The 27,721-nt window shown below is 43.6% G+C and overlaps 1 protein-coding gene and 1 long non-coding RNA gene across 4 annotated transcripts; one reads left to right on the forward strand and one right to left on the reverse strand.

Moving 5' to 3' along the window:
- Positions 1-761: 761 nt before the first annotated feature.
- On the reverse strand, positions 762-27,318 carry ypel1 (yippee-like 1). 3 transcript variants are annotated; one of them, XM_080893758.1, is made up of 6 exons: positions 26,713-27,318; positions 25,554-25,731; positions 18,491-18,775; positions 4,808-4,851; positions 2,375-2,483; positions 762-1,218 (listed from the first exon to the last, which is right to left on the reverse strand). In XM_080893758.1, the coding sequence occupies exons 3-6, from the start codon at positions 18,605-18,607 to the stop codon at positions 1,129-1,131; spliced, it is 360 nt and encodes a 119-aa protein (XP_080749884.1). In that variant the 5' UTR covers positions 18,608-18,775; positions 25,554-25,731; positions 26,713-27,318; the 3' UTR covers positions 762-1,128. The 3 variants fall into 3 exon arrangements, with proteins under 3 accessions (XP_080749884.1, XP_080749883.1, XP_080749882.1); XM_080893757.1 differs by lacking the exon at positions 25,554-25,731; XM_080893756.1 differs by lacking the exons at positions 25,554-25,731; positions 26,713-27,318 and adding an exon at positions 23,604-23,842.
- On the forward strand, positions 13,719-23,597 carry LOC308403957. Its single transcript, XR_013973016.1, has 3 exons — positions 13,719-15,563; positions 15,698-15,837; positions 22,015-23,597. It is a non-coding gene; the product is annotated as an uncharacterized lncRNA (long non-coding RNA).
- Positions 27,319-27,721: the final 403 nt, after the last annotated feature.

The raw sequence follows: 27,721 nt of genomic DNA on the forward strand, positions 1-27,721 counted from the left end.
TAATCATAGTATGTGTATTTATATTCATATGTAAGTGTCTCTTATTGTTTCATTACCAGACAATGGGATAATACACTCTGTCATCGTGTTTTATGATGTGTGGGCACTGATGGAAGGATCCCCAGTCTAATAACCATTTCTGCTCCTTTTTCGTCTTTCACTCGTGGTACTGCTGCAAACTGGGACCAGCCACAATCGCAATTAGCCAAACACTACAAATATGTATCTATAGATCTATGTATACGTATATATATACCCATTTATGTCAAACGAATACTAGGTGCTGCTTTCAATGCTTTTGGGTGCTGAAAAGTACCAGAAAGAGGGAAAAAGAAAGTTGAAAAAAAGGGTAAAAACAGAAAAATATCAGGTATAAAATTCCACAATACTGCAAACTCATTCTTTGCCTCTTTAAAAAAGAAAAAAAGAAAGAAAGCAAGATGCTGCTACATATTTGCAACTACGATAAACTCCCTTTCCCCCTCTGCTCCTCACCCATCCCTGATTACTCATTTGGACATTAGCAAAGAAAAGCATGCTCAGCTAGAGGCAGAGATACACCAAGCCGACAAAATGAATAAACACAGACTTGACAGGGAAATAAAATATAATGCTAACCAGTAACATCCATCGGCTGCCAAACCAAATCTTTACCAAACCCGACGTTAAAACTGAAGCAAATAACATTAAAATAACCAAAGTCATCCATCAAGAAAAGAAAGAAACGTCCTCTCGGTGAAGTCTCTCTCTTCCTTCGCATAGTGGTCGACACGTCACCACAATCACTTGTAAGCGTGTTTCGGTGGGGCGGCGGCGGGTTGAGAGTGGGCGGGGTCGATCCCAAAAGCTCTGGGGAAGTAACGGCGGGACTCACATGACGTCGTTTTTCAACGAGTCGCTCCACTCGGCGGTCGCCGTTTGTTCACTTTCACAATGAGCAGGTGGGTGCGTGTGCACGTGGAGAAGGCGGGAAGGTGGAGGTGTTTGATTTTTTTAACTGTTAGGAAAGTGTGGGGGCTGGTGGAGGGAGGGCCGGACGAGCGCCCTCCCCCTGTAGTTCGATAAAGAGCATTCCCAGGTCAGAAAAACAACAACAAAAACAAGAAAAACAAACGGAGAGGCGGAGCGTCACTCCCACCCGTTGTCCTTGATCATGTGAGCCAGCTCGATGATGAACTTTCCCTCTTTGTACTTTTGACTGCTTTCAAACGCGTGCTCCTGTTAAAAGAGGAAAAACATCAGAGAATCAGTCAGGAAAAAGAAAAACACATTATCAAACAAAACGAGTGACAGTGGGAATACAAGTGGAAAAAGAGCAATAAACAGCTGCTCTTCATATCTCAGTGGCTCATCTGTGCTCACTTTACTTTTCTCCTATATCGGTGCATCTTTGTAACCATCACCGGTGCATCATATAGACTAACGTGCTCTGCAGGGACTGCTGATGTAAATTAGCAGCTTTGCTAAAATCTGGCACGCTTACATCTTCCGTTTTTTGTTTTAAAATAGTTATAAAAACACACAAAAAGACAGAAAGACTGGCGATTTTGTCCCAGCCCTTTTTTATATGGAGAACATGGGAAGCGTAGAGGCAGCATTCAAGCATCCAAGATGAACACATTGATGTAGCACTATCACCATCTATCACATCACCGTCAGAGAACAGCAGGGCTTTGAGAGATGCAGAGAGAAATATGAGAAATATTTCCTCCGGTGTCCAGATCGCTTCGTTCAAAGGTCTAAACTTCCAGACCGGCAGTGCATCTCGTTAAGTGCTGTATGATTTCCGGCATGTGTCCCGGCCCTGCTGAGCTCCGGGAGACTCGTGCGAGTCTGCTTCTGTGAATATTTGCTCAGCCTGGTTTGCCTTGTAAACCAGTCCTGCTCTGCTTTGCTTGCAGGGCTTTTCAGAGAATCTCTAATTGTTTTTGTCACTGAAGCAGCAGCTTTAAGTGAGTCCCTGTCTTTATACCGTGTTCAGTTATTTTACACCCTTCTATACTCTTTTCACACAATTACCAGGACAAGCCTCTTCAAAACGGCCTGACATTTAATCACTGTAGACTCTCAGAGGTACCAGCCTGGCTGTCTGCAGCCAACCTTTCGGCACTGTAATTATCTTGCACACTTGGATACCACAGAGTGTTCAATCTCTGAGCCCAAACAAAAACCTGAGTATTTAAAAAAAGAAAAAGTGTCACAGTTTCTTTAATGAGCATTGCTTTAATGAGAGCAACCTCGTTCTTCTGACCTGTAACAGCATAATGTGTTCTCTCAGAAACTAGAAAAACCACACAGATGCAAAACAACAAAGCAGCAGCCTTAAGTGATCCATCAAGACAGACGGGGAAAGTTTAAATAGCAAATTACTTACATATTTCCAACCAAGGGTGGTTTTACAGTTTTCACAGTAGATATCAGCCACAGCATGTAAACCTGTGAGGAGAACCCGCTCCTCTGCTGGCCCGCAGCCGACATTCACCCTGTAAGGAAGGCAGGGAGATCAGGAAAGGTCACAAGGGTCAAGGAAATTAAAGCAGAGCATAAATAGAGGCCCTGTGATTAAATATGGTAAATGGCCTGTATTTGTACAGCGCTTTACTTAGTCCCAAGGACCCCAAAGCGCTTTACACTACATTCAGTCATCCACACATTCACGCACTGGCGATGGCAAGCCACAGCTGCCCTGGGGCGCCACCGGGCCCTCTGACCACCACCAGTAGGCAACGGGTGAAGTGTCTTGCCCAAGGACACAACGACCGAGACTGTCAGAGCCGGGGCTCGAACCGGCAACCTTCCAGTTACAAGACGAACTGCCAACTCTTGAGCCACGATCGCGCCTAAATCTACCTAAACCATTTTGTATAGACCGAATCTTATTTTCTTGCAGAAAGTTTCAGGAGTGAAAGCAACGCAAAGATAAACGTGTTAAGAATGACTCGACGCTGACACTTTGCTCTTAGTTTGCCCCCAAAATCTTTGTTGTGTTGTTAAATCCTCTGCTTTAAATTTACCAGGTAGGGACACATCAGCTCTACAGACGTCAGCCTTTCCTTGAAAATACCACGAACCTTGGCGTCTTACTTAATTTGCTGACGAACTGGTATTGCCGCGCAGAGGTGCAGCAACCTGTGACGGTGTGAGAATATGTAAACATTCACGTCTACCTCGGCTGACCTGTACTGTCAGCGAGCTGCACGCTTGGATTTGTTGGCAGATGTAGACACAAGAAAGAAAAGCGCCTGATGCTCAGCCTCATGAGGAGAAAGGCAGACACGTCTGATAACTCACAGCAAAACAATCCAGGCAGACTGACTGGACTGCTTTTTGTGGTGAACTGGCCCTTTAAAAACGCTGCGCTGCAGAGAAGTTTGAGTGGCGTTTTAATTAAACGAACACGTCATAAGAAACACACTCCTTTTGAAATTATTATATGTAACCAAGCAACCGGTAGATGTCTGCAAACCTTTAGTTTTTTTCCCTCCACCACAAATGTTTCTGTTTTTCAGCCTAAATGTCTTTTTACCTGCAGCGCACCATAAGCTTCGTCTCAGGGGTTCGGTTGCTTTCACATTGTTCGGAATCATTTATTCAGACGCTCGTAGACTGCTTCTCTCATTCGATTCATTGTGACAGGTGAAACAATGTAATTCAGAGTCGGGTGGCACGAAGCTGCTGAAAAGCAACACTGTCTCAAAATGTCTCGGGGCTCTGGGGGGCAGAGCGGGGGGCGGCTTCTGCGCGGTTCATTAAGACTGAAAGCAGAGTCCCAAAAACCAACCAACCAAGAAATAGACCGGTAAAACTTGCTCTCAGGTTCAAAGAGATGAATGCTAACCAGCTTTTTCTGCAGCACGGACTGAAACTCTGAAAGAATGGAAGTTCGTCCTGTGTTTACCGGTAAGAAATGATTTGTTTGTTTCCAGGTCAAATGATAAATTAATGACTGGACTCATTAAAACATGATTAGAAATAGTGCAAAAGCTGAACTGGTCGTGTGTGTGATCTAAACTGAAAACTACAATTATTTTGACCTGCAAAACACCAAATAAATCAGCGCTTGCTGGGCTTGGCTGCTGCAAACTGGAACCAGACTGTTTCTGAGTCACTATGGTGCCAGAAATCTGCAGTTCCTTTGAGTGTTTGTAGTTAAATTTTCTGGCATGCAATATCATTTTATGAACCCACAGAGGCCACCTAAAGGAGGTGTTTGTAAGCCAACTGTGGTGCAGTCTGCATGCATGACAGATCCATGCTCCGAGAGCATGAAAATTTATGTGCATCTCATGCTAACAGCTCTGGCTGCAGCAGTGCACTGATAAGATGCAGGTGTACAAAGAAGCATCCCGGCACAACATTTCCTCCTATGAACCTTCATCACTGGAATGTGTGCATCTATGAGGACATGGGGGTGGGAACTATTAATTAAAGGATGGGTTGCTTTAAGTGTGCTTTTCCTGAACAGTGATTATGTGCGTGCATAAAGCATGTGCTGAGTAGAACTTATCAAAATAACTGTAAATGGCTACTCCGGCAAATTCTGCAGAAGTGAACGGGGTTAGTGGAGGTGATCGTTCCTCTTTCAGTTCAAAATTTTGGCCTGTGCAGTTAAGAAGAAAGTGCTTTCAACATTTCATCAGCTAACATGGTGTTTCAACTGATGAAAGTGGCAAATGTTGAAAGCAAAGTGGAGTGAAAGAAGAATTCAGATAACTGAACTGTGTTTTAAAGCCAAACTAAGCTATAGGTCAGACTGCTTATATGAGAAACAAGGAGGGTGAGCTGGAGGTGTGAGATTCATACTTACACTGAATTAAACAGATAGGCTCTTCCTTGACTGCCTTGAAATGACTGAAACCAGAGAGAGAGAAAAAGACATCATGTAAGTTGACATTAAAGAGCTGCGCCGCACCGCTGAGTTCAAGAATGTCAGCATCTGACGCCCCGGGGTGCTTCTCCCCCCTCGACTGCTGTGCATTCTTGTTCTTCCACCTTATCAACAGTCCTGCACAAGTTTGGCTGCAGGTAAGGAATAAAATGAGGCTCAAAAATGCAGAAGCCTGAGCAGATAAACAACACAGACAGGTCTATGAATAATGTGGACGTGAGAGCAGTAAAAACATTAGACCACATAAACAATGACTCAGTATTCACAAACTTCAGTTTCTGCTAAGTACTGCATGGACAGTCATGTAAGAAGAGGTCAATACTCTACTCAAAAGTAGAGTATTAAAGTACAAGTAGGGCTATGAGGAAACAGATGAAAGTTTGTTTTGAATAAATGGATCATATAAAATCAAGGTAAAAATCTAATGAGTCACATTTTTACAGTTTTTCCGCCTGCAATCTCAACATTTCAAGCTCCACTGTTGACATGCAGCTCCAGGTATTCAGTGCATCTGCTGAACAACAAAGCAGCTTTCACAGCAGTTGATAGAAGACTGATGTCTGAGGACTGCTGCAGTTTAACAGGGATTCACACACCCGCACACACACAGCTAATAATAACTACTTTAATCATCGTCATCACCCCCAAAATGAGCTGAAAACCCTGCATCAGTTTTATTAAACGCACCCCGTGGAGTTTTCTCGTTAGACAGGAACTGTTATGTTTACATCCCTGAAAATAGCATAAGCAGGGATTCCTTGAGGCAAATCAAACACAGCCTTCCTTATGAGGCTGGAATTAAAAATGTCTCTGCAGAGAAGGATGATGTGGGTAACCGGGGGTCCTATGTGTTCATGGTAAATGGCCTGTATTTGTATAGCGCTTTACATGCTGCTGCAAACAAAAGAAACTTTGAGTCAAGTACTCAAATAACATTTTTGGGGTGTTTCAGTCTTCATTTACAGAAATGATGAGAACAAACCAATGACAGCGGCAGGTTTTGTCTGAGAGTAGCACAGATGAGCCTGCTGAGCTGTTTACAGAGAGAACGTGAAGCAAACAAGAAAGTGCCTTAAACTTGCAGTCATTCAAATGTCCAGCAGGGGTGATTCCTATTGTTGCAAAGATGTCTGGTTGTATAGTAATCTATGGGAAAACAGGCCTGATTCTCACTTCCTCCATGAGCTCAGTAAATACTTTCCAGATTACTTTATAGGCTCAATCACTAGTTCCATGTTGCATTTAATATAACATCGTGTTCATTTAGTAAATCATGGTTCCCATTATTGTCGAGGCAGATAAAGCTTGCTATGCCTTACCTGTGGGAAGTGGGACTATCACAGACAGAACTACCCAGGTTCATATTATATCGGCATGACACGTTTAGCCGTTAGCAGATGTGAGTCTGATAGCATCTGCCAAAAATAAACCAAAGACACAATTAAAGAGAATTTTACATTGATAATTCAAAATTAATACTTTACAGTAGTATGCTACAGATCAGGAGTTGGTTTAAAATAGAGACACAATCTTAAAAAGAATAAAAAGCAAATCCACAATGTTTAAAGTTAACGCACATAGTGCACATGTTACTGCATTTCCACACAGAGCCACTAGAGGTCGCTTAAACTTAAAATCTGACTATAGGTCCTAAGAAGATGCTTGCACAAACAACTTATGGTAGTGTCGCTCCAGCAGGTCCCTGAGGGACAGCCGACGCCTGCTGCTGACCGGGAGGGAGTTCTTTCTCCCCACAGTCACCAAGTTTGTTTACAGGGGAGTGGCCAATTGTTGGGGCTGTTTCAGTAATACTGGAGGGTACACTCACTCACATATGTAGCCCTGATTGCTGTTGGAGGTAATAAAAAGAAAACTGGCCTTTTTTACTATCCTGCTATTTGCCTGCCATTAAACATACACACGACTGTTCTGTAAAATGTAAACAGAGCGCAGTAAAGCCGTCACAGTGAGTGACAACAGAGCCTGCCAGGCTTCCATCCTCTGGTCCCGTCATCCCAGGCTGGGCGACAGGCCTCGATCGGCTTTGCTTTTTCCATTGCAAATGAGTGTGGCAGATACATTTGTTGTTGCGGTTGAGGGCGCTGAGCTAATACCGCCTAATAGGAGCACCAGCTGCCTCCTTCACTGACCACAGCCACAACCAGCACTGAGGCCCGGGGGACATCTTTAACTGCCCAGCATCTGTCCAAACCGGCAAAGTTGAATTTCAGACGTTAGCAGTTCGTCCCAGCAACAAATTTGAGGTGCAAAAAAGGAAACCCTTCTCTCTGCAGAACTCTTACTGTCACATCCTTAACTTTGGTGTTTGTGTTTGAAGGGAAATCTATGCACACATGCAGTGCAGTCCAGCGCCACAAGACATGCGACCTTTAGCTGCGAGAGGGAACTGGGTCGGTCCCCGTGGAGTTAACAACAAGTCCTCGGCAGCGTTTAGGCCAGAGAGGGTGGCGGGTTACTCTGTCATATCTGTGCTGCTCTGTGGCTCGCCATCAGCTGAACAACTGGCAAAAGGCTCCATCTCTTGCTGCCCTTATCTGTTTCCCACAGTCTATTTTTACTTTGCTTGTGTTTTTTTCTCGAGCTGCTGCAACATTCACTAAAACATTAGCAACAGAAAATCCTACAAGATTAAAAAGAAAAAAAGAGAGAAAGAAATTTGGATAGTAGCTTTGGGAGACAGGCGGCAACCCAAGCGTCCTCCAGCCTACCAGCGGTCCAGCTAGACATCCCAGGGACTGCTCTGTTGACTGTTTAACCATGCAGCAAGAATCAGATACCAGCTGGAAATATTCACACAGCTTGTTTTTTTGCTGCTTAATAAAACATGACAAAAACTGGAGTGTGGTTACCAAACTCATTTCTTTAAGCTGCTGCAATCACACTTGTTTTAAAACGCTTGTTCCCAAGAAATAAATTCTACAAAGCAAATCTCAAAATCCCTGAATATCCTGTTGACCACATGGGACTAAAGGGAACAAGACCTCGCACACAGAAATCTTCTCCTTCAGCCAAACACACGATACACAAATCCACCGTGAGAGCAGTGAGTGTGCTGTGTCACTGGCGTTTCTTCTTAAAATGACGCCATAAAAATGAAAGAGAAGCTGTGAAACAAACACTTGTGTTTAAAAAAAAGGAAAGAAAAGAGATTAACTCAGAGCTCTTATAACAAACACGCTGAGGTCAACTTTTACCATCTGTTTGAACAGATGTTGGCTGTTGCAGGTGAAGCTCAGCTCCAACTTAATCTTCTTAAATCCCAAGGCTCTGTATAAATTCAGTTAGACAGCGTTTGTAAGGAAAGTAGATCTGGTGTTTGTAGAGTTTGTGTTGGCTTCTGTTTTATTATAAGTCCTGTAGCGTTCACTCACAGATATGCTCCGACGGGACATATCAGAGCTTATGTGAAACTTCAACATGAACTAATGAGACGCAGTTTGAACTTGATTATAGAAGAAATTGTCCTTTTCATGTCATCCCTCCAAACCTCAGTTTTCTTATTTGAAACTGCAGTTTTTGGTTTACTTGCTGCTTTGAGTCTCTGTGTTGTTGCATTACCCAAACCCGCCTGTGAACCTTGCTAAACTTTTGCATTCATTGGTTCAAAAGCAGCGCTGAACCACGATGATTCCTCCGCCGTGCTGCACAGTCAGGACGAGGCTTTAAAACTTTTATCTCATCTTTCCTGAAATGTTGTGGCTCATCCAAATATTTGAGACACACTCCAGTGTTCCCACTCAACGTTTTCCTGCGAGTGGACGCATTTAAAGTTTTAGTCCTTTTTCCATGTTGCACTCTTGGCGTGATCATTACAGGATATCTGGTCATCTAAAGGTTTGTGATCCTCTTAGAGGCATCCAGTTTTGTTTGCCTCTCTTAATATGCCGTTCTTTCTTCCCACTGTCACCAAGTGTTTGCAGATATGGGATTGTTGAATCATTGGGGCTTTCTCTCTCTCCATGAGATCGTTTTTGTTGTGAAGTGATGCCATTAAAATAAAACTGAAATTGTCTGTAACCCACAGGTGCGATGGATGTACTGTAGGTGAGGACTTTTGTCTATAAGTGAGACAATCACCGCTAAACATCACCGCTGATGTTGCTGCGAAAAGGTTCAACAAAACCTTCCTGGTCAAATGGAGTTTTTTTTAAAGAAGAGAGAAAGAAGAGCAATATTAAACTGACTTCTCTGTCACAGGCAAACTTCCAGTTAAAGATGGTTTAAAAAAGAAAGACGAAAAAGGAGCTGCGTCTGTTAATGGTGAGAAATGAAAAGTGCGATCAATCCATTAGAGGGACTTCCATCAGCCCGATGGGTGGGACGAGGCCAAGGTGCTGAATGAGACACTCAGCCTCCTCGTCAGTATTCGGGCGGCATCCTCCCGCTCCAGGACCACGTTCACACTGCAGGCCTTCACGCTCTGCTCTTAACCGCTGCTCTGATTTCAGGATGCCGTATCGCTATCTGTAACCCGCATCTGATAAAAATATGAAGCGACAGCGATGCTGAAAAGAAGCTGCGTGCTCAGGATGACAACAACAACACGTGTCCGATCAGATTTTGTGCCTGCGCGTCTTGTGTTCAGCGTGTTTGGGTTGAAGGTGTTGACTGAAATTAAACCGTGTCATTGATTGTCTAGCTGCCCTTCATGTTAACAAATCAGTGACAAAAACAGACCATAGAATCAGAGCTTAGGAACTGTAACAAGTCAGGCCTGGATATCGGCACAGTTTTAGCCTCAACTCAATCAGAACAGTGAGAAATACATTTAAAAAGTTGTCTGCTGTAATATAAATATAAAATAGATATATATCCTACAGCAACAATCTAGCATCATTTCCCGAGGAACATGTTTGCTGGCAAACTTAAAATCCAGCTTAAATATGTTTATTTACTTTGCATGCTTTGCTGCAGCAGTTTGCAGGAATCAGCCCAGGAAATAAACAGACATAAAATATTATAAATATTGCATTTGTTTGATTAATTCCTCTTTTAATTGATAAACAGCCGTACAAGTGATTTAAATGCATCATCAGTGTTCTATGAAACATATAATCTGCACATTAACTGATGCTGATGCACATCAATCCCAAGACTGCCTCAAACATTTTCATCAGGTTTCCACCATAAAAAACATACATCACCATCTCCACTCAGGGCTGGGGTAATAAACATATTTAGTTTAGTGGCTGAAGCGGGAGGGGGGAGGCCACTGTGCCTGCCATACTTCCTTCTGGTCCATGTGCTCAGGTTAATCCTCTCTTTCAGGCTGCTCCATCTGCATCTTCCCTCGCTGCCTGGCATGCCTCGAAGACTCTGTGCACAAGCTCGGTAACGAAACATTTTTCCCCCACTCTTCTTTTTTATACCTGACTCAGGGGATTTCCAGCACCCAGGCTGCAGCGATGGAGAGAAATCTGTCAGAACCTGCAGATCTCCTCCAACACTTCCCTTTGTGTTTTTGTTTTTAAACAGGGCTCAGGAACTACTTTCTCCTCTGCTTAGACCACGTACAATGAAAAAACCCCACATAACGCACTACCGGTGCGAGATACTTTCACTCGAGATGAAAATCAAACATGGACAAGGCGAGCGGTCCTTGGCACCATGCAGTGGAAAACACCAGACTACGGTGTCATCTTCTCCTGAGTAACATAATCGGCTTAGAAGGCTCGATGCTGAGGTCCAGCGATGCCGCCTTGGACTGAACACACACATGGCAGCGAGGTGTGGCGCAGAAAGAGGAGTTTATTAATAGATCAGTGTGAGGTACGGTCAACAATCAATATCGAGATATTAAGAATGATTTCCAGATGGATGTTTTCACAGTACGATGCATTTGTGTGAAATCAGACATTAAAATGCACGTTTGTGTTTTTTATCCATCAACAAAGATCACAACCGGGTCAACAATAAACAACGACGCTTCCACATAAAGCGGAGCGAGAAACACCAATCAGAGTGCTGCAAGGAGAACATTCGGAGGGGTCCTGATGTGATCTAACAACACTTGAAATGAAATTTTGGAAACATATTAAACGGTCACATCCGTCAGCGCTCTGCTCCCTGACGTCACCGTCGTAAGCTGGACCTGAGAACAGGAGGCCTGCGGGTCGAGTCACTCGCAGGTTTCAAAGCTTTTTCATCATTTTGAATCACATGACAATATTTAAAAAACTGCTGAATACAAACTTTCTTTAGCTCAAAAGTCAAACAAGGGGTTCAGGTGATGTTGAGCATGGGCAGAACTTTTATTTTGTAACTACGATGGTTATTTTATTTTGAAATGATTGCTAGGAAATTTAAATCAGCACTCATGTTATTGATAATTATCCTCAAAATTAGCCTCTCTACAGTTACATGGATTATACTACTTTAGGTGACATACTGGTGGTCAAAGACATAATCGTATGTTGCCCTATTTTGAGAGACATCTCTACTTTAAAAATAAAATCATTCAATTGCAATTTCTCAAACAATAGAAAAAGACTGAAAATGCATTCCTGCACTCGTATGAAGGAGGCAAAGCGTCTGTTACTGTGGCTGTGAGTCCACGTGGCAGCATTATGCAACAAAATACATTTACTGCTGCGCTGCGTCGCAGGTTTTCCTGACATTTGCAGTTTTTCTGGCCGTGTTCTGATTGCTTTCTGTATTAATTATGCGGCGCTTGAACTGCAGGAGCTACGATTGTGAAATTATCTCCTGCGAGGCTGCAGGAGGAAGCACATGCACGGCGGCCTTGAGAAACCCTTTTGACACTTACCCCGATGAAAGGCTGCTAATTGAACTTCAGCTGAAATATCTGCATCCAAATGAAGTGCACGCAGCCTTTTGTAGCATCTGATCTCTCTGGACGCCTTTTACCTTTTTTAATTAAAACTAACAATGAAGTGAGTTGGGGGGAAAAATAAAAATATTATGTGCACTTCAGGTCAGGATTTACAGAAAAAAAAAAACATGCTACATAGATATTAGTGTTATGAAGGCAGAATAGGGGCAAAGAGCCTCATTTTAAGCATTGAAACCTGCCGGAGAAGAACAGCCTGTCCGAGGAAGCGCTCTTAATGAAATCCAATTATTATAGACGTGGATTGTTTGGCTTAAAGAGGTCGTCCGTCATCAGTCGCATTAGTCCAGTAAACACAGCAACACAACCCAGTGACTTCACTCTTTACTCCAGTGGTGTACTGGGAACTGTTTAGCACTGCCAACTAATCGCGTTCCTAAGAAACAGATGGAGAATAGAGATTTTTATGGCCGTATATAACTATTTAACATCATAAACCACCAACCAGCTCGGTTATTGTTCGGGGAGTTTCGTGAATGTTGCCTTGGTGTTCCTGACCAGTTAAACAAATGTAATTATTCACCAGTTTGCTGGTCGGCTAATTGTTACTTGAATCGTTTGCACTTGTCACAACAGCGCGGGGCATTTTAAAGCGCGTTGGCGTTTCTGACTGCAGTCTGACGCAAACATCGCCTCTCAGCTTTAACCACAGCAACACCATCTCTGGTTATATGTTAGTAAACACAGCAGCAGGATGTCTGCGGTTTGATTCCTCAATAATTCATGAGAAAACAAGACAGGTTTAATTTATTCCCATGGAAATAAAGCCCACAAACCAAACAAAGGCCAGCACGGACGTGGCTAATGTGAAGTCATAAATCAGCTCCCAGACAGAAGCGCTCTGGTGCTGCTGGTTTTCCAGCATTCCTGCTCCAGTGTCATCTCTGAGGAACACTGAGAAACAATGTGGCGTGACTTTAATAAAGCCAGCAGACAGGCTCAACAACCTTCAACACCTTCAGCTCCTCCCGCTCTGACCGTCATTATTGTGTTGCTTCCATCTAACAGTTTGTCACACGGGAGGCAACATCAAGAAGAATGACTGCAGCACAGGAAACGTGGGTTTGATGCTCATAATAACACATGACCGCGGTGAGACATTTGCCACACCGGCCATTCGAGCCGTGCAGTGCTGGTGTAACTGCAGATTAAATATTTCAAAAGGCAAACAGGCGGCTTCTTTTGGCTGACATTTCAATGCAAAATTACGCCTGATCAGATTCAGCAGCACCTTAACCACACAGGCCTGTACTCAGTAACACACAGTATTGCATATTTTCCTTAAAAAGAGCTCTCTGGGAACTTTGCTCTGGAAAACAGCAGCTGACCTCTAGTTTTGGCACCGTTTGAATCGGAGACGGCCCATCGCAGCCAAGAGTGTGTAAAAGCATTTGTTCCGTTCCCTGCTACATGCTCGTCTTCTCCAAGTCACACAGAGAAAGTCAAACTGACCTCAAAGCATGCGGACCGGCCCTGATCCAGTAAGTCACCGATCGGCCGTCATCAGCCGCTGTGTCAACTGAGCGAGAGGTTATGGAGGAGATTACAACAAGCTGCTACTTGATGGTAAACAAGGAGCCGCTGATAAGAGAATGACTGAGCAACAGGGCAGTTATTATTGTTTCAGCTTCACTTTCATCCATCGTAATGAAAACTAAACGTTTTTTTTAAATCCAGCTTTGACCATTGAGGATGAGCCGTGTCATAAAAGTTACATTTAATAGCTTTTTCTTCCACGATCGACTTCCTATTTGCAAAAGCGCGAAAGAAATGTATTAATTACAAGAGCAAGCAATGGTGCCTCGATTTAAATAACATCCCATGAATGAATCATGTTTCCCTCTACATTTTTCTTCTGCTGATAAACTGAAGGTTATTTGCATGAGCCACATCGGCTAAACTTCTCTTCATTTATTGCTTTATCCCCCCCCCCACCACCACCACCCACAGCCACCCGGTTTCAGTTCAACTTTGCTGGAGCAACAATTTAATTTCCCCGCGCAGGATCCAATAAACCTTCACTGCATAAAACCTCCTTTCTCCCCTGTCACAGTCTTTGCTGCGCGTGGAGATAAATCCACATATCTGACATGGCTCACGACAGGTTAAGTGAGGCGCAGATAAATGAGGACACCCCCCCCCTCTCTCAGGCCAAAGGCACATCCATTCATGATTTATGACACTCGTTAAAAATTAAAACCCAGTGAAATTGTCGTTGTGCAGACTTTGCAACTCCAAACTTACCACCTCGAGGCCTCCGAACCTTCTGAGAGGCTGCTGGTAAAGCTTTTCACTGAGCGTGCTGTTGTGCTTGCACCAACAAACAGAGTTATCAGCATTTGCTTCAGGAGAGAATTAGCACATATATGTAGAATTTTTAAACACTGGATTTTTGACATAGGGGCCAGTGGTAATGTTATAGCTGTTCCAGTAGTACCCATGTATCAGGGTCATAAATCACATTGTTATAATTACCCAAAATGTGCTCTAAACTCCCAAACTGCTCCTTTTATACCTGACTTTTAGGACCTCCAAGCCTGTAGTTATGTTCATTATCAGTTAGAGCCCCTCCTCATTCTTTTCTTCTTCTTCTTTGGTGCAATCCTATAAATACAGTGTACCCCTTTTGCCTCTCCCCTTTTCTACAATTCCCCTGTGGGAGAGGTGGGTGTCATTTCTTTCCAACACTTTAAAACACACATATAATGCATATTTAGCCACCTGGATGTTTCTGATTGCGATTTTAATTCAGTTATTGTCATTATTAAGCCTGTTTTTGTAAGATGTTATAAGTGTGTAGTATGTGTGTATCATAAATGTGTTTTAGGCGCCATAAATGCTAGCATGAATATATACTCCTTGCTAGCTTGGGAGCTGTGGTGGGTTGAGCTAACCCTCTTCCCCCACTGTTTGTATTTGGTCGTCGGAGCTGGAGTGGGCAAATTATTTACTTGGAGGTCTTTCTTTCTTTTACCTTTTTTATCAGGTATGTCGGATTTCATGTTGTTGTTTTTGTTTTATCTTATGTCAAATATGTTACGTGGAAATCCATACTTTATGTTTAATGTAAAAATAAATGCCAGCCCTTACTCGACTGTACTTGGTTTCAGTTTTTTCCAAGTGAGTACCACATGACGTACGTGAGGTCATTACAGCAGCGCAGCCTCCACACAGTCGATCCAAGCTCAGATTGATCAACTTTTCCATTTAAATAATCAGCTTAGCGCTCGGGAAGGCCTTAACGCAGAGGAGCACGCCGTCGTAACACGTAAAGGTCACCACTTCTGCTCTGCTTCATCTCACAGTTCTGAAACTTTCCCCTCCAGCTGCCGATTCACGACCGGCATTAAAGCGACGCTTTCACACTTTTGCGCGTTTGTGCCCCCAAATGCCAGCGTGGACTTCGATACAGAAATCGTGTAATAAACAGACTTTAAGGGGCCACAGAGCTCTTTGTATTTGACTCAGGTTCACATTTGTCACTCTCTGTGGGCTGATGAATGACCAGCCCTGGCAGGACAATTTCATTTTGGGAAATTGGCTGAATCTTCAGCGTCCTGCTGTGCGCTCTGACTGTAAAATGAGGTTTTTTGCTTGGTTTGGTCTCTGCTAGAATTGATCATTAGTGAAGACAGGATTTATGTGCAGGCAGCAACAAAACGATCAGCAGTCATTTATGATGGGAAGTTAATACTGAGGCTTTTTTCCACAGGACTACGCAGACATTTGACTCCACAGACACATCACAGAGGAGGGGTCACGAGTTGATACCAGCGACCAGTTGAAAACCAGTCCCACCACCAGGTACTGTGAAAACTGTGCGGAAATTAGTGGTCCTAATATTCGCGTTTTCAGAGATTTTCCCTGAGATTCCCGACTTTAAATCCAGACTGGCACCGTCGGACACTTTATGACGCTTATAATAATGTGTCGTCTAGATTCGCTTCAGGTCACAGACTCGCGGAGATGAATTTCTCTGACAATAGTCTGACGGCAACACTGGATTCAACGAGTGACACATCATTTCTACCAGCACCTTTACGCTGTTCGTACTCGACAGGAGTGGATGATGATGAAGGTAATTTACCTTAAAAAAAGGGTAAAGTCAGAATGAAAAGCACAATCACAGGAATATTAGTCACACCAGCCCAGCGATGACAGGTAAGGTGAGTAGAAGAGCGCTGAGGTTTTCATGCTCATCAGCCTCAAACTTTCAGTCAATGAACGTCTGAGATTGAATGATTTTTGTGGCTTTCTAAAGTGTTGCCATCCATGCATTGACTTATTTAAAACTTTTGTTCATGGAGATTATGGAATCTGAAGACATTATCTCTGACATTTTGCAATATGCAGCTCTTTAAAGCCACACTTATCTACATCATGACAATATACGATATGAGCTAACACAAACAAAAACACGTCCCCAGGCCAGCGGCGCAGATACGAAGCTCGACTGTCTTGATTTTTCCATCTCAGATTTTCAAAGCACGTACGAGGTTACCAAAGATGCTCAGCGAACCAAAGCGGCTCTTTCAGCTTTGACGTTTTTAACTCAAAAACAGCCACAGAAGCATAAATAGCCACAGCAGTAACACTTTAATAGAGCGACCAGCTCTTTCATGCTCGAGCAGCGTCAGTGATAATAGCAGCCCCGCCCAGCATCCCAGCCTCGGAGAATTTATGGGCAGTAACAAGACGCAGACGCCCGAGCGAACAGGTACACGAGCTGTGGAGATGCAGCAAGTTGAGCATCACATAAAATTTCATCTGTGTCATTTGCCAGAACTGATATCAGATATTGCTGAGTGGGATTTCACAGTTTAGACATATTTATTCACCACAAAATATAACGAGCATGCTGTCAAATATGACTGCCTGAGAAAGTCATCCTCATGGTTACTAAGGAAAACATGCCATTCATTTTGATCTGCAGATAAGTCTGCATAATTATCAGAGCTCGATTTTAACCGTGAGCTGCATAAATCAGCACAAACACTTTCAGAGCTCTAACTTTACAAATTCACATGCGTGTTGCTTGTGCTTCTAATTCAGTTCCATCTAGTGAGGATCACTTATTTAAAATCTCCACTGATTAGGGCTCAAGAGTCAGGGTTAGAAATGAAGTGTCAAAAAGCGAGTCAATCCCAATTGCACTGCCAGGATTAACAGCCTAAATGCACAGCATAGAGCCTGATATTAAACAAACACGCAGCAGTTTCAGTTTCCCCTCAATGACACCCGTAAGGTTTTTATTTACACATGTCAGCTGTTTAAGTTATGCAATACTAGGAGGTGACCCACTTTGAGTAACAGGTGGATTGTGACACAGACGGGTAAAGCCACTCGCAGCCTGTGAGCCTTTAGGTAATCTGACTGAGTCACTGAACCTCCTCAGCATGTTTGTGCTGTTTGTGCCTTCAGAAGTATTTATAATGAAGTTATGTGACACATGTTATGGATAACCACGTTTTGGTTAAAGGTGGTTTCATCGCCAGCTCCAAAGAAGGAAAAATAAACATGGCGGCATCAACAATGCTAAAGCTTGAGCCTTCACAGCAGGTGACACCATTTTTGATATACAGTCTATAAAATACTGCACAGTGAATCTCTTGTAGCACATTGTTAAGGCTTTAAAGCACACGATCCACCTTATTCCTAACACGAGGCAGCTGAGCTCTTATTTTGAAGGAACAATAGAAAAAAAACAAAAGCTCCCAAAATTCACGTGAGCACGCCCGCTCGCTGAGCTGGCTGAAAGTAAATATTTGGTTGTAAAACATACATTTAATACCACAACATTAGGTTATAACAGAGTGAACTGCGCTAGTCACTATGCTAAAGAACGCTCAACCATAGACTGTATATTAAAGACGGACATAGCGATAGTGACATCACACATTTCGGCCATCGCCATGGTAGCTTTTTGAAACCAGATGCGATCAATTAAAGGACACCTCACACTCATACGGTAACGGTTTGTCAATAACAAGGTGGACTCACCCTGCAACTGAATGTCTCGCCCCCTGCTGGCCTTCGTGAACACTGCAGGTTTATGCACTTCCACACCGGCTTCAGGCTATGAGCTCAGGAAGCGAGGCCAGTTTATGGGATTCGAGAGACCCATTTATCGACAGACTCCTGTCTCGTAGCTCTTCCAAACTCGCATTTTAGATTTTATATAACTAAAATTTTCTGTCAGCTCAGGCGAGCACGGCAGATTACGAGAAGTTCCTGCGGCATGCTGGTCACCATAGTAGTCAAACAAACACGAGTGTGCGGCGCGGAGCAGCCTGCTGGCGCTCGCTCAGATTAATTCTCTGTTCTGCTCTCACGTCATGACGTGTCTTCAAACAGACAGTATGGCTAAAAACAGTTTACTGTGCCACAGTAACCTACATTTGCTTCTTCGACTACATCACGTTATCCACGCTTATTTATAGCTTACAGAATGGGCCGACACTCGCAGCTTTTATTTATAGCTCTAAGGAGAGGGCCAACACTCGCTGCTGATCAGGGTGTTTTAAGCACGCTGCACTAATGTAATATTTCTCTCTAGTTGACCTTCGGGATGGCACCAAGGGTAGCTGCTGTGAGATTTGTGAGACAAGTGCAAAACCCTGAAGCTTTCCTTCCCCCATAAATAAAACAGAGCAGCTGAAGTCATGTGAAGTGCTGCAGGGTGGCTTTATACGAAGGGCAGGGACGAGCGAGCTCGTGTGGAGCCGTCATACCTTTGAGATGAGCTCGTCGTGGTTGGCCAGATGTGCTCGGCAGTGAATGCAGCTGTAGGTGCGGTGGCAGGACGGCAGGTAAGCCTGGAAGGTCTTAGACTTGGTCATCTTCACCATGTCAGTGGGGCAGGGCTCCTCGCTGGTGTCAGGGCTGGCACTGGAAGAGTTGCAGCTCTGCTGGACTTGCTGACAGAAGAAACACTGGAAGATGCAAGCAAAAGCCGTCGTTGTTGTGGAGTGGGTGTGTGGCACGCTCCACACAGACACCACGGGAGAAAATCAAACCTGCGGATAAGTGGGAAAAGGAAAGAGATGATGTGGTGAGCGGCACGTTCCGCACTTCCTATTTATAGCGCTCGTGAGCTTAATTGCATTTCCAATATAAACAGCTCGTTCACTGGAGCAATCATTTGATTAGAAACATCTATTAAGTGATTACAGTCGCATGTTGTCCCCGACCAACACGGCTGCATGGTTATGTAACTTAATATGACAACGAGTCAGAAGCCACATAACACGTTTCACCTGCTCTCAAACTATTTTCTTCTTCACAGCACATGATAGAAACCAGCCTGTCTTCATTTTGTCTCTTTAGACTGAAAGATGCGAGAAGAGATCAGCAGCTTGGAGATAAGTCAGAGGAATTTCTCAGGAGAAACAAAAATCGTTCAAAAGACAAAAATATACAGGATTTCGAATCTAAAACTCGGCACCAACTCTTGTGCCTGTAGAAACTTAAGGAAATGCTGCTCAGATGTCAGTTTTTCAAGTAGCTCGATAGGTTTTCCTCTCATGTCATTAATTTACACGAACAAATGGCTCATAATCATTTTTGTTGGACACTTGACGTCAAAGTATGTTAATGCACGCCGAACGATCCAGGCAGTGTTTTCAGTAGGAGAAGTGTTGCATCACTCAGCCGAGTGATTTCTTCAGTCTGGAATGAACTTGGCTGACTGATGAAACGTTTGTTTATATGAATCAACTTTCTGGGATTTTATGTCAAAGGATACCATTAGTCACATCTCTTGGCCTTATCTTGGAACGTGGCGTTTAAAGAAGAAAGAGGCACGACTGTCTGCAAAGGTTTCAGAGGTAAAAGTGAAAGCAGGCGCCTGCAGCGCCGCAGTAAAAACTGCACACCAGCACAGCTGCTGAGACAATGAAACAGAGGCCCGATAATAGGTGCGAGCTTTGAAAGGGGTTCACGAAAAACACGTCTGCAGATCTACACAGATGCTAAACATCCACCCACGTGGAGTCTTCCTTCTCCTCCTCCTACTCCTGTTTGCAAGCATGCGACTCCCAGCTGACCAATAAGAGATTAATGCTCACATAAAAATGCATATGTGGAATTTTTTTAACCTCAAAAAGAAAAAAAAAAGAGAGCCCGGAGTGACAGACCTGCACAGATCTGCCACAACATTAAAACCACTTGCAGGTGAAGTGAGTGACATTGATGATCTCGTTAGGATGTAATGTCCTGCGGGGACTCGTCGGCTCCTGGAACTGCACTGACATGCAGATGTTACTTTCACACTGCTACGGTTACTCTGCGCTTCCTGTGGGACTGTGCAGGTAGGGGGAGTTGTTAGATTCATTTAAGCGCACCTGTGCAGGCTAGAAACCGAGCCTAAATAAGCTCAGTGTAATCGATCTCTCCCCCTCTGCCTCCTTTGATTTGGTTTGCTCCATCTTTTGCTTTCTGCTAACAGCACCACCACACATATCGCTTCTCCATACACAATCAGAAGTCTGTGTTGGCAGGGGTCTCCCACAGCAAACTGTGTCCCCACATTTGTTAAAATGAATAAATATGATCACAAAAGTTTGCAAAGGTCTTTGCAAGAATGTTTTAAAATGCATTTAATTATTAAACCAGATCCAAACAGCATGCAGACTTTTTCCCAGATTTCAAACTTCCACGGACATGCCTGAACAAGCCCCATCCCAGACACCAAGGCTGTGATCCTGGACTGAATCTAAATCAAGAAAAGACTAAAAGTAGGTGTTGAAAACATCCCACAAACAGACTTGGATAAAAGAATAAAATGAGAGGATATTTTGTGCTCGCCAAACTAAAAGCAAATAGAAAAACTGAGGAAGTGTTCTTAGTTTTAGTTTTCCCCCCAGTGTGGTCGGGTTTGTGACACAACCAGCCTCACGAGGCTTTGGAGTCTGTGATTACTGGGATGTCCACCGGACTGTGACTCAACTTCCTTCACAAACTGTTGCATTTTGCTATTGTGAGCATCGTATCTTGGCCCTTAGTAAAACCCGCACTTTTATAAAATTCAGAAAATAAAACTAACCTGAAGCTAAACATTGCAAACTAAACTGCAACGAGTAAACCCACGAAGAGCTAATGCAAAGCCCCACCCACTCGGTGTCCTGACCTTTAAACTTCTCAGAATAATCATGATTAATCGTTAGGTTTGTGCATTGTAGCCAGGCCAGAAAACACATTTTTATTTACTGAGGCATTTCTCCACATTTACACAAAATAAATGAATCACTGCTGTAACTTTTAAAGGTGCAGTGGAACTCACGCAGAATTCGATTTGAACACATTCAGACCCACTCACTGTTCAGCTCTGCAGACAAACATTCACTGCTGTGCATGGTGCTAAAAATAGCATTGTATTCATTTTTAAAAATCATATTTTGTGTCATTTTCTATTTTACTGGTTGCTGCATGTGAAGAGCACACGCTGATTGAAGGTGCTAAAGGTGACGGACTGATTGATTGACTGATTGAAGGTACATGTATTGATTTGCAGCAGTGTATCAGCAGCCAGGAGGCGCAGAGCACCTGAACACTGGTGTCGAGTTTCTGGACACCTGTTGAATGCACGCCTGATATTTGCTGTGCTTTTAGCGCTGATTAAGTTTCCACCGACAGCTGAGAAAAGTCATCTTTGCCTGCTTGTGTTTAACTTTGTTACTGATTTACAAAGTGCATCTTCCCTCATATGGATTTTTTTAAGCCTTTTTCTGCTGAACTACTGACTTTCAGGAAATGAGCAACACGCAGTAACTTTACCAGAGAGTCAAAGTCCTCAGCCCCTAAACATGCAGGGCTAACGGAATGCTAATCGGGTTAACTAAGGTTACTAGGTTAAGGGAGATAAAATTAACCGTGGTAAACACACCCGGCTGGATCTTGATAAATCTTGAGGACTTTAGATTAGATTTCCCAAAACTACACAGCTTTAACGTCATCTGACTAAACTGTGAATGTCAGTTGGGTTGGCATGGTTACCATAATTGGATGGATAAACACAGTTAATGGCTACATAGATGTTACAAACGGTGCCTTTATAGATCCAGGACATGCATTCCCCTTCCTGTTTGTCCCATTGCAATGTGATTGCAGTTCAGGTTGGGGTGCAGTAGGGGGCGCATCGTGAGCTCATCCTCCATAAATGGTGGTAAATTGTGCTAAATGACTGAGACAAATGCATATCAACAACACCTCCAAACGGGTATGAAATGACATTCACACACTTCTGTTTTTCTTGCAGGGAAGCCAAAATTCTCCCAAATAAAAATGGCCGATGATGTAAAGGGACCCATGGTGCTGTGAGGTTCCTGATACCCACAGAGATGTGTTTCCCTCTCTCACCCTGGCCTATTAAAATCATGTTGAAAACTGGATGAAGAATATGAAATGTTTATATTTTCGGGCTCACCAGCGCCCCCTATGAAACCAGAGCGTGAGGATTCCTGAAGTTTGCAAATTCTCTGGCTCACATTTCCCATGTTGACTGAAATATACGGTGAATCCGACTCTGTGGATCATATTTCCCCATTCAAACACCAACCAGCACATTGTACACCCAAACTCTCAGACTTTCACTTTTATCTCTCAAGAGTTGCTAAGTGAAGGAAAAATCCACCACACGCCTCTCTTAATATAATCTCTGCATAGCAAAGGTTGCCCCGTTAGACAGAAATCCCCTCAAAACAATAACCCTGCGGCCCTGCGAGGGAAAACAATTAAAAAGGCTCGAGAAGTTTCCAATTGAGCTCAATGTGCCGCAACAGGAAGAGCAGCACCGAGACAGAAGCCAGCAGCCAGACAGAAAACAAAGGAACTTCCGCAACTCAACAGGAAGCAGCATGAAGCATGGCTGCTCTGCAAACACAAACACACGAATATATACGTATGCATACACAAAAACACACACACAATCAGCCAGGTAAAAACCTGACATGCAGACACACTCTGGCCCACAGAGGCCCCACGCAGAGAGCCACGTTTACATACATACATACAGTATAATCTGCACAGGTGCCGAGGCCTAATCCCTGCATGAAAAGGACAAAATCCCCTCTGAACTAGCTCAGTTTAACCCCAGTGGCACGTACACAATGAAGGTAAACACAAACGCACGCACACACACTTTATAAGCCAAGTTGCTGACTTCAGGCCATTTAAACCACATGTTCTGTTTCTTTGATGAAACTTTAACATTTCTGGAGTTTTGCAGATAAAAGTGCTGATAAAACACTTTAAACACGACGCTTTGAATCCTGCAACATTGTCTCCTCCTCCTATTGTGTCCATGCACTCCATCGCCTGCCATCTCACCTTCTGCTTCTGTTTTTTAATTAAACAAAAATATCTTTCTGCTTTTAAAAAATTAAAAGCAGAAAGATATTTTAAAAGGGTGGCAATGTGAGTGGAGAGGACAGGTAACAGCTGACATTCGCACTGAGCAAAGTGAAAACAAAGAGGCAGCACAGTGTGCGTCTCTGGTAACCACTAACAGGAAGAGTGTCCAGACAAAAGACTCGCTCCCTTCATCACTGAGTCCAACCAAAACAAGCCGATAACATGCGTTTTCGCTGAAAGTCTTACGATCCAAAGCAGTTAATCTGACCGTTAGACGCGTTTGCAGCCCTCCCAATTCCTCCTGCTCCTCTTCTAAATTTGTTTATGCCCAACAAAGAGCACGACGCCAGCTCAGGCGCAACAGTGTTGCTGTCTGCTTTCATTGTTTGTTTTTCTGAGCCTGGCGCTGTCTCTGAATCCAGCGCACACAGAACCTCGGCTGCTGCTTTCTTTCAGTTTTTAGGCAAACGGCGCTTCAGCTGCTGCTGTACTCACCACCTGGATCAGATCTGAGCAGAGCGCAGCTCGGTGGAAAACTGCTTGCTGGAGGAAGAGACAGAGAGGTGTTGTTGTTGGGGGTTTTTGCACTTCTTGTTGCTTTTTGGACTTAAAGAAATGATTGTCGGCGTCCCAGGCTCTGGTCCATGGGTGATGCTGCCAGATGGGAACTTATTGTTGCCTCCTTTGGGTGATGACGGTTCTCATTTTTCCCCACACGGGCTTTTGTTGTGCCTTTTGTGTGCGCAATGGACTGGCCTGGTTACTTTACGAGGACGTCACCACGTGGGAGGGAGCGTGAGCTTTGATTAACAGCCCAGCTGACCAATAGATACCTGTGCTGCCTTCAGGCTCCCTTGGGAAAGATGGATTCCAGATTAAGAGCGCAATTCAAGGTAAAATGGTGTGTTTGTGCGATTTTAATGCCTGCCATTCTCTTTAAATCCACCCTTTGAGAACTCTTATTTTATAAAAAGCACAACTCTGTTTTAAAGTTTATTTGTAAACTTTAATCTTGTAAATATTTGTCTTTGTTTACTGGTACATTTGTACTTCATTTACTTTAGATTACCAAAGTATTTTCGACTATTTTTTAAAAATGTGATTTCCACTAATTAGTATTTATATCCATATTTACAAGATTTCTTTTGAAACTTTAAATGCTTTTGGATCCTTTTGGAAAGCCATACTTGGAATTTTTAGTCAACGATCCATCCTTGCTTTATTCTTATCCTGCTTATCCACTTCAGAGTCATGTGGAAGGTGGAGCTTATCCTTGCCTTCAGGCAGTTTACAACCAATTTCCAATCACCAATTAACCTAACATGCTTTTGGACCATGGGAGGAAGCCGAAATGCCTGGAGTGGACACGCAAACACCACACAGAAAGGATCAGATTTGACTTTTGCTTGGACAGGGAAAGAATCACTTTCTTATTTTAGCTCAATACCAGCAGAAAGCCATCTGGCATATGGCTTCAGCTGGAATATGTGCCAAAGTGCAACAACATCTATGAGACATGACAGCTAGCAAGCTAAAGAAGCACAAATTTGGTCCCCTCCAAACATGCCAGAGGCAGTCAGAGGTTTTTGCTGGACTGTGTGAGAGGTAAAGGAGGCAGGCTGCATGCCAGTGGAGATAACTGCAGAGCCATGAAAATTGGTGCCTCAATTTTTTTCTTGTTATTTAGGTTACATTGTTAAATCGTTGTTTAAATGATTAGTAGAAATTGTTTTTGTGGATGGATTTATGCTGCTTAATTTGGTTTTATAAAACAAAATGTTCCCAGAGTCTTCCACCCACATGTTCAGCCAGAGTTTTTCTCTTTGCGAGTCTGAAATTGGTCATAAATGGCATTATCACGGTTTCCTTGTATCACTCTTTAGATGTCTGTGTTTCTGCTGTGACAGACTGTCATCTACTTATTTCCCAGAAAAGACAATCGCATATTTCTGCTTGGAGACCACACAAAGGAGGGAGAACACCCCCCCTACATGTTATTGTTTTTACTGTCGAGATTATTTCCCATGCGGCTTGAACGCACCACAAAAGGGAGGTGGGAGCGCGCAGACACCCGGATGTGTAAATAAATACAAGATGAGAATATGAATCTGGATTCTGTCCTCTACTTCACACACAAAGCAAAATAAAAATCAGACACACTCGTGTGTGTGCAGCTCGGTTCCCCACCTGCGGATCTTCGAGTTAAATGAAGAAGATGATGCGTTTGCGTTCCCTCCAATCACCCCGATGATTAATTATTTCAAGATCAATAATAATGAATCTGTGAGTTAACCAAATAGAACTAAGAAAATGATTGTTTTCATGTTCTTTACAACTAAACAGTCAGACTTACATCATCCGGAAACGTCATAACTGAGTAATAACGAAATAATTAACGGTCGTTTTTCTAAGAGGCAACAACATAGGCGATAAAACAAAGCCTACCACTGTGACAAAGACCAGCAGGTTCCTTCAATGCTCTGTCACGTGATGAAGATGTTTTTATGGAATAAGAGGCACAAAAACAGCAGCCTTCCTCCTCACCCTCCTCCTCCTCCTGCAGCTGCTGCTGCTGCGCTGTTTATGTGTCAGCGCTGCATCATCCTGTCACTGGACATCACATCTGGAACAGGACGCCACGAATGATCACACCAAACATTAACAAAGGTCTCATATTAAATAGTACAGCTTGTCCTCTTCTTACCCTTCCGCTCCTGGCGTCGTGGGCGCGCTTACCTTAAACAACATTTCATGTTTCTCCTTTTGTTTATTTTTAAAGTGTTTCATAACAATAATAATGAACTGTATCGTGAGGACTGTCGTGTTGTAACAAACCCTGAGGGGCGATATTGCTTCACCACGAGGGCGGCTGATGATGATGATGATGATGCATGTAAACACAATATTGCAGCTTCCTTCAAGAGGTGCAGGCAGAATGCGCGTGGACGTTATGAAATCCGTCCTTTCGCTGTGTTTTTGTCGCCTGTTCACGTGGCATTATAAACACACACACACACACACACACACACACACACACACACACACACACACACACACACACACACACACACACACACACACACACACACAAATCTGACCGAGATCTGCAGCCAAAAAAGCGCACCGATGATGATGGTGGTGGTGATGAAGGCAGCGCAGATAATCAGCTGAAAGCAGCGGCAAACCGTGCTTTTTTCTGCTCTTGAACACAACTTGGAGATCAAATTACAAAACGTGTCCCATTAAAGGAGAGGATGTTGTAACCTTATAATTAATGTAAGCAGATTGGTAAAGCCCCACGGTTACATAAATCCACCCGAGCTGCCATCCTGTAAGACCACGGACTTCCACAATGGGGACTAAATGATATCATCTCAAATTCTAGAGGGTGACACCTGATTTTTATTTCTTCCCCGACGCGTCAGACAGTTTAAACCAGCCCCACAGACACGCAGAGCAGGCTTTAAATACGGAAAAACTCCTCTGGTGCAACAGGAAATAGAGTGTGACAAGATCTGCACACACTCTTCTAAAAGCACCACAGCACGGGTGTATCTGACCAGTACATGCGTGTCCTCCAGCAGGTCACTGCTTCTGCACTTACCCCAAAAACTCTTCACCTTCCTCCCCGTCAGAGAACCAAAACAACCCGGCCAAGAAATCGAAGCTTTTCCCTCTGAACCAGCAGTGTGGATACCAGTTTAGAAAACAAACAAAAGAAATAAATTAAAATAAAATAAATGAGGATAGCTTCACCGTCCCATAAAGGCAGCAGCAGCCTCTTTAGGTCGAGCCCAGAGCCATTAAAGTCTCCAGAAACATCAGTGTCCTCGTTGGAGTTTCAATGCGTTCACAAAGCAAAAGCGTGAAGAGTGCAGCGTGGGCGAAATCCCCAAATCCCATCCGCTTGTTTGGGATCAGAGCGAGTGCATGCTGGGGTGCACCTCTGTACCTTCAGCTCTCCGACATCAGCGGCAGGACAGGCCGAGCTGTCCCGACTGCGGCCTTTTTTATACTGAAATCCTAATTAGCTCTCTGATGCGCGCACAGCCGCGTTCACGGCCGCGGATCTGTCAATTATAAGCGTCGCCTCGGTGTCTGCAGCTTCTCTTTAGCGTCAGCGCCGCACGCTTAGAAGGAAAACTTCAGCAAAAAAAGTGCAGAAAAGGCGCAGTTTTATCTCCATCTATCGGTGATGCGTTTAAGTGTCGCAGGAAATGGCGGGTGTCAGACACAGCCCGTGAGAAAACCACGCGGAATCCAACTTCAGCACAAGAATGAGAAATGAAAGACCCCCCCCCCCCCCCCCCCCCACACACACACACACAAAAATGCAAACTTCTAGAACTATCCAAGAAACAAACAGGAGCTTAAACAGTTTTCTGTCTTCCATTTATTTCACGTTATTCGTTTTCTGGTGTTTTAATTATTTTTTTTTTCTTAGCTGTATAATTTGTGGCTTAAAAGTGAGAGAGTAAAATCTACAATATGTATCCACAATTCACTCCTGCATCTCTTTGCTGGCTAACCAATCGTCCCTCTCCTTTCATTTGTGTTATGACTCTTCATATGTTACATGTCATACAACCTTTACCGGGCCAGTCAAACAGCAC

Source organism: Rhamphochromis sp. 'chilingali' (genome assembly GCF_963969265.1).
Source record: "Rhamphochromis sp. 'chilingali' genome assembly, chromosome: 10".
Lineage (NCBI taxonomy): Eukaryota > Metazoa > Chordata > Actinopteri > Cichliformes > Cichlidae > Rhamphochromis > Rhamphochromis sp. 'chilingali'.